This window comes from Gossypium hirsutum, chromosome A03 (assembly GCF_007990345.1).
Source record: "Gossypium hirsutum isolate 1008001.06 chromosome A03, Gossypium_hirsutum_v2.1, whole genome shotgun sequence".
NCBI classification, from domain to species: Eukaryota; Viridiplantae; Streptophyta; class Magnoliopsida; order Malvales; family Malvaceae; genus Gossypium; species Gossypium hirsutum.
The window spans coordinates 105,415,114-105,425,564 of NC_053426.1; the positions used below are offsets into that span (position 1 = coordinate 105,415,114).

General features: G+C 35.0%; 1 protein-coding gene across 1 annotated transcript; it reads left to right on the top strand.

The window, feature by feature from the left end:
• Positions 1–8,114: 8,114 nt before the first annotated feature.
• On the top strand, positions 8,115–9,320 carry LOC107886790 (ethylene-responsive transcription factor 9). Its single transcript, XM_016810854.2, has one exon. The coding sequence runs from the start codon at positions 8,349–8,351 to the stop codon at positions 9,015–9,017; it is 669 nt and encodes a 222-aa protein (XP_016666343.1). The 5' UTR covers positions 8,115–8,348; the 3' UTR covers positions 9,018–9,320.
• The last annotated feature ends 1,131 nt before the right edge of the window (positions 9,321–10,451 follow it).

A 10,451-nucleotide genomic window follows, 5' to 3' on the forward strand; every position in this document is an offset into this window, starting at 1 on the left:
GAAAATAGGAGTCATATTTAACAAATCTCCACCTTGACTCATATTTCCACAACGCCATCTTTGCCAAAGCCCGCCACGAGCCTATCTTGAACTATGCAGGGAATTAACTAAGTCGAATTTGTGCTTAGAAACTGAAAAGACTTCTAGCCTTCGACTTGTACACTGCCAAATCAAAACTAACCCGGGTTTGATTTTCACTAACACAGTGCCCTAACTTTTCAAAACCTGCATCCAAAAGAGAACCTCTCTTCAACAAAACAATCATACCTTTTTCCCTCCTATGACCAAGTTGCCTCCGCTCCAAACAAGTTGACTTCAACTCCGTAATAAACGAGGGATGTCTGATTTCACCGGTCACTGTATAACCTTCCAGAATATAAAGACTGCAGGTTCTTTTACCTTTTAACAAAACGAGAGCTTCAGGAGATACTTTAATACCGCTAAACTCGATGTTGATTTTGCATCCTTTCAAGTTTAAAATACTTAAGGAGATGAGATTCTTTCATAAATCAGGTACATACCTGACATCTGAGAGTATCCTAATCGTCCCATCGTGCATCTTAATTTTAACAGTACCAATACCAATTACCTTACTAGATGAATAGTTTCCCATGCGTACAACTCCACCTTCAATCGAACTGTATGTGGAGAACCATTCTCTATTGGGACACATGTGGAAAGAATATCCTGAATCTAGGATCCACTCGGACGTGAGCTTGGTGTTATCACTTGTTGACATTAACAAGAAATCATCCTCATTTTCATCGGCCAAATTAGCACCAGCTACATCTTCCTCGTTACTCTCAGCAGCTTTTTTATTTTGCAGTTTATAACAATCTGCTTTGACATGACCTAACTTTTTACAATAGCGACACCTTTTATCTCGTTTCTTTGATGCTACCAAAACAAAAACTTGCCTATCTGTCTTACTATCCAAATGAAGTTCATTGTCGAGTTTGTCTCTACTCAATAAATGACCCTTCACATCTTCGAACGAGAGTTTGTCTCTGCCATAAATCAGGGTCTCCTTGAAAAACTTGTATTGTAATGGCCTAAATTCAAGGTTATCGGAACAATGGTTTCGTAACCATAGATCCGATTTAAAGAGAAATTTATTTCAATATTTTTGCTTGAAAATTTATATGATAGGAAAATCGTATAAAAATATTGATAGGAAAATTTTATCGATTCAGTTATTAGTTAGAAAAAGAAATTATTGAAGAAATTGGGTAAAATAAGGTATCGGGACCTCTATCTCGTAAAACCGAGTCAAAAATAATTTTATAAATATTTATGAAATGTTATTAATGTGGTATTAAAATTTCGTTAGGAAATTTTAATGTTTGGGTAGTCAATTAAATGAAAAGGACTGACTTGTAATAGATGTAAAAGTTGCTAGAGTGATTAAACAGCTTATTAGTCTAATGAGAAAGGATATAAAAGGTAATTAGACCCAAAAGTTATTTGGGCTGGACGGAAAGGGTATGAAATCAGCAGAAAAATTGATAAATTAAAGGTAAAATTGGAATATTGCAAAATTAACTAAATAAAACTAGGACTAAATAGGAAATATCTAGATTTCTCTTCATTTCTCTTCAATTCCAGCAGCTAAAAACGCCATAGGAGGGTTATCTAAGCTGGTATTTCATAATTTTTGCACCAAGTGAGTTAATCCTTGCCTTTTTCTTGTAATTTTTGTGTTTCTAAGACTTTTACAACTAGATCCTACTATTAAATTCATTAGTTTTTGATTTCATGGATGAAATTTAAAGTCACCATGGTTGAGTGCTGTAAGTTTATGATGAAATAGAATGAAATTAAAGCTTTAATTTGTTTATGAGATGATTTTATTAGGCAATTTCAATGGAAATTGATTTTTGGGACCTAATTGTGAAAATGTTTGGAATTAAAGTCTATTGCTGAAATTCTGATTCCTAAAGGTTGTAAACTAGTTTAAGGTGATAGAATAAAATGTTAATTGAGAAAATCAGCTCAATTGAGAGGCTAATTGAGTAGGGACGAAATTATCATTTATTAAAAGCTTAGGGGAAAAATGGTAATAAATAGCTTGCACTAAAACAGTTTGGACAGCAGCAGTAGACTAACTTTGAAAAATCACCAAAAATTTTAGGAATCGAATTAGAAGATGAAAAAAATATGGAATTAAATCTTATTGAGTCTAGTTTCTCGTAGAAGAAATATTGTAAGCAATGGATTTGTAAATTTTGAGATATAATGAATTTTGTGAGACAAGGTCAGAATGAATTCGGGTTCCCCTGTTCTGACTTTTAAAAATTATAAAAAATTGAATAAAAATAATTAGGGACTTAAATTTATATGTCTAGAATTCTGAATGAGTCTATTTTTAATAGAAACAAACAAGAACATCATTTGAATTCTGTATAAAGAGATAATTTATTTTTAGTGAAGAAGGGTCAGAACTGTTAGACAACAAAACAGGGGTGACTTTGAAGAATAAACTGTACTGATTGGATAAACCAAAAATTCTGAAAATTTTATGGTAAAAATATATATGAGTCTAGTTTCAGGGAAAATTAACGGATCTTAATTTGGAGTTTCGTAGCTCAAGTTATAAATAATTTAGTGACTATGACTCAAGTAGACAGCTTTGAATGAACTATAAATAATAGTTGAATTATAGAGAATGTTGCATATGAACATGAAACGTATTAAATTGATAATTAAATTTATTTATTTAGATCCAGAAGATTCAAATACGAAGCTAGATCGAGGAAAGGAAAAAGTTCGGGATTAATAGATTTTTACTGTTTACAAACAAGTATCAAGGTAAGTTCGTGTAACTTGAATTATATTCTTAAATGCTTGAAATGCATGTTTTTGATATGAATATGATTTGAATGTTCATTGTATGAAAATTTATTAAACATTGATATATTTGATAAAATGGGAAGAAATCCCGTTTGAATGAAAGGAAAATTCGATGGATCTCTGAAAAGGAATTGACGGTAAAAAGGATCTAGCCCGGACGGGTGATCCTATCCTGATATAGCCCTCCCGAAGAATATGTGTAAAATGGATTTAGCCCGGACGGGTAATCCGAATTAGGGTCTGAATTTAGCCTGGACTGGTAATTTAGATCCAAGCTCATTAGAGTAATTGTCGTTGCAGGGGATTTAGCCTGGACTGGTAATCCCGACAATACTCTATGAGTTTATATTGCAGGGGATTTAGCCTGGACTGGTAATCCCGCTGCAAGGTTGAGGTTCGCGGGAGTGTGCTCTCTGAAATGAAAATGTGCGCACATGAATATGAATTGACCGACCCGGAATTGTACACTAAAAGTGTACCTCTGAAAATCCATCGAAATTCCGATAAATTCAACGGGATAAATATGAAAAATAATAAGGGAATGAAAATCATGGTATTGATGAGTACATCAATCATGGTATATATATTATTGATACATGGAAATTATTGTACTAACTTGAATGTTGAGTTTGTGCATGTTAGGGTAATAATGCATTGAATGGATATATGAATGTTTATTATATTGTATTGAAAATATTAGGTAAGTATAATTCTTGTTCCATGAGCTTACTAAGCACAAAGTGCTTACCCCGTTTCCGTTTTCCCTGTTTTGTAGCGTTAAGAGCTCGGAGGTTGGATTTGGTCGGGGACACATCACACTGTCAACCTCAGGATTTCGGTATATAAAGAAACTTTATTTTGGAAATCAATGGCATGTATAAGCTAACAAAGTAAATGTTAACGTGAAATGAATGTAAAATTAGCTATTAGTATGGTTAACAAACCTGGTTATAGATATGTGATGACGTTATCTTATATAAATGCATGAATCTATCATGAAAATATGTTGAGTAAAAAAAATTTTAATTCGTAAACTCCGGTAATGCCTCGTACCCTATTCCGGAAATGAATACGGGTAGGGGTATTACATGTATGAAGAGGGTAAAGAGCACAATAATAGCATAGCCTGATCTTCATCGTCAATATGAACCTCAACATTCTTTAAATCATTTAAAAGAGTAATGAATTGACTGATGTGATCTCTAAGAAGCTCACTTTCGTTCATGCGAAACGTAAATAGACGTTGTTTCAACATTAAATGGTTAGCCAGAAACTTAGTCGCATAAAGAGTTTCTAACCTTTTCCACAAGGCAGATGAGGTCTTCTCCATCAATACCTCCTGCAATACCGTATTCGTGAAGCACAACTGGATTGCAGATAAAGCCTTTTCATCAAGCTCTTCCCATTCTGTTTCATTTAGATTCTCAGGCTTTTTCCTGATAACAACCTTTTTCAAGCCTGATTGAACTAGAATTGCCATCATCCGAACTTGCCATAGATTGAAATTTGTCTCACCATCGAACTTCTCAATTTCAAACCTTGTTGTTGCCATCTCTGAACGGGCTGATCTATGAAAATTGAACTAGCTCTGATATCACTTGTTAGGATTTTAACCCGATTAAGTAACAAACAAGAAAATAACAGAATAAATTGAGAAATTGAACAACAAATTTAACGTGGAAAAACCCCTCTAAAGAGGATAAAAAACCACGGGTAAAGATAATTTTACTATAATGGCAAAAGAACGAAGAGTACAAAAGATGGAGATAAAAACTAAACCTCGAAAACCCAAAACAAAAAAGAACCCACAAAACGTAAACACAAAATTCTCTAAATGTGTTATGAGTTCTAATCTCTAATGGGTGTATTTTCTAAGGTTGTAAAAGAGCCTATTTATAGGTTAAATTCATAGATCAAATAATAGTAAAATAATCTAAGCTAATCAGTGTTTGATTAAAACAAGTAAACAGAGTTTAACTGAAAGACTATCTTTCAAATTTGACTAAAAATAGGAGTCATATTTAACAGCTTAAAACGATGCCGTCTTAATCATATATATGAACCAAAAATTTGCCCTAATAACTTCACTTGGCCGATTATTCTCTCAAAACATATTTCAAAACATTTTTTCTCAAAACTTTTCAACCTCTCCTCCCTCTCGGTTGACCCGTGGGCTTCATTGGCACCTAATGCACCTTCACCACTATCGCGGTTTTAACCAGATCCACAAGGATCCGTCAACCTTTGGACCGAAGAAGTAAACATTGGCTAGATCGACACCAAACAACAGATAAGAAAACCTTTCTTATTTTGTATATTTATTTTTTAATGCAACAAATGAAGATTAAAGAAATAAGAACTAAATTCCAGAGAAAATTGAGATCTAAAATCACCTTTCTAAAAACTGATTTTTGATTGATTTATATTTTTCCAATATGCCTATTCTCCCTTTTTTTACAGTTCAATCGGCTTTATATAGCCAAAATAAAATATAAATTTTACAAATTTCTATTTGGTTGCTGTTATTTTGTTATATTCGCTGTTATCTGCTGTCTATTGTTGCTATTATTTGATTTCTTCTCGCAAGTTCGATGGCCGTACAGAGAAGAAGACCGTGACGTGGGGACCGGTTTTATGCGAGGCTGCGGCGCTGGTTTAGCTAGGGTTTCAGTTTCTGAAACCAAAGTTTAGGGTTTCAATTTCTGAAACCAAAGTTTGGGTCATTTGAGCCTGTTTAGGATTGGGCCATTGGGCCGTCTATTTTTTGGTTTAGGTTTTTTAATTTGGGCCTATTATTTGGACTTTGTAAAAACTGGACTTTTATTTTATTTTTTTTTTGGTTTATAGCGGGTCGAGCAAATTGTTATCATTATCACCTTTAATTTGCATGTTCGAAGTACGATGGACAACAAGACACTAAGGATGCAAAAGATCCTTACCAATAGTAGGTGGCTCTAACACTTCTTCCTCAACAAAACCCCCAAATAGGGTTATCCTCAATGGAATTTGGCGTCTCAGGATCTTCTGGATCAGAGTTAGAAGTGATTTCACCATTATCATGAATAAGCATTATCCCTTTACCATTGCATTTGAAACATCAAATCTCTCGAGCACGTTTACGACTATGAGAAGATGAAGTAGCAACATTTGGCCCTTCCAATTCCTTCTCTTGAAAGCTTTTTGACACCCATTCTTGTACCAACACATTGACTTGAGCTTTGGATTGAGTTACGAGGCCTTGTAGCAAATTAATCCCATCACGTCCATGAACTCAAAAATGACTTTTGATACTCATATCAAAATGTTCATCCAATGGAAAGACTCAATGCAAACTTAATTAATATGAGAGGTTCGGTAAAGAAAACTATGAAGTATGAGACTCGAATGATAAGTTTGTTATGGAAGGAGCTAGACCTTTTGATAAGTGTTAGGTTGGTGTGCAATAAATCTAACAAAAAGGTTTTTCGTTATGTACTCAAGGAAGTTAATCAATATGTTGATTCATAAGTCGATTTAATATTTATAATTGACTCACATGAAAAAATTCTTTTTTTTAATAAAATAAAAGGAAAAGTATGCATAAAGGGATAGATGTTTGTATTAGCTGGTAGTCAAACTTAATATCCATAACTAAATCTAAACAATTAAGTGAATTAGTATAAATTTAATTTTTATAAATAATTAAATACGATGAAAATAACATGATTCTTAATGTAAAAAAACTTAGAGTTTGGTTTTAAGGAAACCTAATTCAACTTTTGATCATGTTATTCATATGGTTAATTATACTAAGCATCCTTAAACTATCGCTTAGATTTTAAATAAGTCCTTTAAGTTCAAAATATTATGATTGAGTTCATAAAGTATTAGTATTATATTAATTATGTCCTTTAATTAGGCTAATCATTGATTTAGGCGTTAAATGCAAGTTTGTAATTGATGTGAATCATATTTAAAAAAAATTGGTCCAATTATTAATACGTGTACCTAATGTATAAACAACTTGAATCGAACGTGTAAAAAGAAGTTAGTATCATTCACTATATAAAAATGATCTGTGATATATTCGAGCTAGCATTTACACCTATGCTAATATGGCTAGATTGATGAAAGTACTCAATTGATACGATATTGATACTTTAAGAACTCAAATAAAATATTTTGAAATTTGTAGGCTAATTTAGAATTTAAGTTATAGTTCAAGTACGTCTCGGTTAGTTAACCCTATTTATATTAAGTATAGCACATACTATTATCTAATACTTGTGCATTTGTATTGTGTTAATCTCTACATTTGCGTCATAATTTTTTTATCCAATACAAATCTCTACATTTGCGTCATAATTTTTTATCCAATACATAAATTAATCAATTTAGAATTAAATTTAAACCATGATAATAAATTATACAAAAATATAATAATTTGAGACAATGATTTCTACATTTTCAATAAATTATTTATTAAAAAATTTATAAAAAAATAATTAATTTTTAATCTGTTTTAATATATCAAAATTAAAATACGGACCCTTCAATTAATTTGATTTGATTCAAATAATCAAATCTCATATTAAAATATTGTATTCAGAGTAAAGATTTACTCAATTTTAATTTATGCATATAAAATAAATAATCCAATGCCAAATAATTAATAGTTTAAAATCCGTGTTATTTGTAAATACAAAAGATTTAGATAATAATTATAAATGTATTACCAGTTAAGTTTTTTTTTTGTGTGTTTTATGGTCCAACCAAGGAAACCATAAATCATTGAAATTGAAAATAGGCGATGTTTAAATTTTGAGTTATTAAATTTCAACGCACAGGGTTTTCGATGAGGCGCCACCAAAAATCCTAAAACGGAAAATTTCAAATTTCAGAAGTAGGAGTAGGGGAGGCGGATGACAGAAGCTCCTAAAGGGCAGCGCTGTGAACACGCGTCGCTTTGTCCCTGCCTTTCCTTTTACTCCTTTCTCTCTCTTAACTGTCGGTGTTATAAAGTGATTCCGATACTGTCAGTTGCAAGAATTGGTCATCAGTCATCACTTAAAAGCACCGAACAACATATCCTTTTTTCCCCCACGTCTCCAAAACCATCGTGCTGTACACGCTCTACACTTATTTAGGATCTTGTCTTATATTGTACTTTCAATTTCCAAACCCTTAAAATTAGTATAATGATTTATAATTTATTAAATTTAAATTAGTGGAGAGTGGAATCCACTCAAAAAAGTAAAAGCGTGAAGGGGAATGCAAAGCGGTGAATGCAAAAACCGGCACAACATCAACAACCTCGCCGCTTGTCTCGAAATTTCCGCGTGACACGTACACTCGTACAACGTATCACATTGTCTCCTAACTTGGGCGACGCCTCAGTCAAACAACTAATTGACTGCACAGCTTCCTAACTCTATATATTAAAACTAATCCATACGCATTTGACTCAAACCAAAATATTTACAACCCTGAGAGAGAAAAAAAGGGAAAGAAAAGTTTTTATGGCTCCCCAAGACAAAAATGCGAGCAAAATCTTGAAGAAAGCTAACGTTACTGGAAGTACGAGCAGCCAAGAGGTGCATTTCAGGGGAGTAAGGAAGAGGCCATGGGGTAGGTACGCTGCCGAAATCAGAGATCCCGGAAAGAAAAGCCGTGTTTGGCTTGGTACTTTCGATACGGCTGAGGAAGCTGCCAGAGCCTACGACGCGGCGGCGCGTGAGTTTCGTGGACCTAAGGCTAAGACCAACTTCCCTTTACCGGATGAAACCAACTGTTACAAGGGCCAGAACCAGCAGAGCCCTAGCCAAAGCAGCACGGTAGAGGAATCTGGAAGCCCAACGGTGGAGCGTGGAGTCAACACTGTGACCGGGGCAGTAGGGAGATTCCCTTTCGCGTGCCACCAGCAGCTGGCTCTGGGTGGTGGAGTCGCTAATGGTGGGATTAGCGGGGTGACCCAGTCGCGGCCGGTTCTATTTATCGAAGCGTTGGGAGGAGCTGGCGTTGTTGGTCAGGTTTATCCGGTTCGGTTCGATCCGGTGGGAGTGCAGTTGGGTATGGGATTTGCAAGTGTTGTCCGAAGTGAACCGGACTCTTCATCGGCCATTCATTGCAAGGCAAGGAGACCTGGCCTTGTCCTCGATCTTAACCTTCCTCCTCCAGTCGATGCTTGATGTTTTGCATTTTTTTTTTCTTTTTTTCTTTTTTTTTTACGGGAAACGCCCTTTCATCATCTTAATTTAAGACATCTGAGAGGTAGGAAGCTATGATAAACAAGAGGTGATAGTAATCCGTATTTTGTATCATTTTAGACATGATTTTATCCTTAAATCCTATGTAAATAGTTTTACGATAGTAATCCGTGTTTGCAAACTGAGAGGAAAACTATGATCCATTATCTTAGATGATTTTGTTTATAACCTCTCGTTCAAAATTAACCATTCTTTTTTACTTTCAATGAGAATCTTTCTTATTTAGGCTGTTGTTCCTGTTTTCAATCCTACTTTATGAACTTAATCCTGATAGTTTTGAATTTGGATTCCTTTTCTCTGAATGGATTAAAAATAATGAGAAAATGACGGGGGTTCTAATTGTAAGAACTGAAAGAGTTGTAGTTTTTTTTTCTATTCTCATGTACTTCCTTTTCCGCACCAATCCATACAAAAATAAAAAATAACAAGTACGAAAGGTAGCATGCGTTACCGACGGCAAATTTTCTAAGAGTAATGTATTTAATAATAATACCGTGTTTATACTTGACAGATGGGTCGTGATTATGGTGATAGCCGGCAGGCACGTGTATGTATTATGTAATTATCATTTAGTATTTATTAAAATTTGTATGTGGCGGCAGTAGGGGTAAAGGAAGAAAGGGACCCACGCGGCAAACCAAAAAGCATCACGTCAGTTAGACCTGGGGCGCTTTCTATTTCAAAACCGCTGCCCCTTTCCCCAATGGGTCCCGCTATTCGTCGGCGAAATCTGTGGAGTGGATTGTGCGCTCTTCTTTAATGATGTACCGTAATTACACGCGCTCAAATCAAAATGATTAAACAATTACACCGTTCACTGTTGTGGCGCGTGGAATGGAAAAGTTAAATGTAGGGGGGAGAAAGGACGACGAGCGGCACGTGAAGGGAGGTGTTGAGTACGGCGCATAGAAGCCGCAGAAAAAGTGTGACGTGTGGAAGTGTGAAAAGGCAGACGAGAGGAGAGGGGTCATAAAGCATTGCCGCCGCTGTAGGTTTTGTTTTTGGGGTCATTGTCTCTGGGGCAGTTGTTGAGTGGGGTCGACCCTTTTATTTGGGTGTTGGATGATTGCGAGCCAAGTGTCTTGGGCACGTCAATGCAATGCAACCGTCAATAATAATAAGGAAAGGAGACAAGGCAGAGGCAAAAATAGGTGAGGGGGGTTTGGGCGGCTATTCCTAATTGCTAAATGCTAACATCACCGCCCTTTTCTGGACTTGTTGTGGGGGAACTCGTGGCCCTATCACAGTGAGGTGCCGTGGGTTTTGTGGCGCACGGAACTTTTTGGCCAATCTATTATAGTGTTAGTTGTGCCTTGATTTTGAAACTTGGTTTCAAGATACCACAGCAATGTTCAA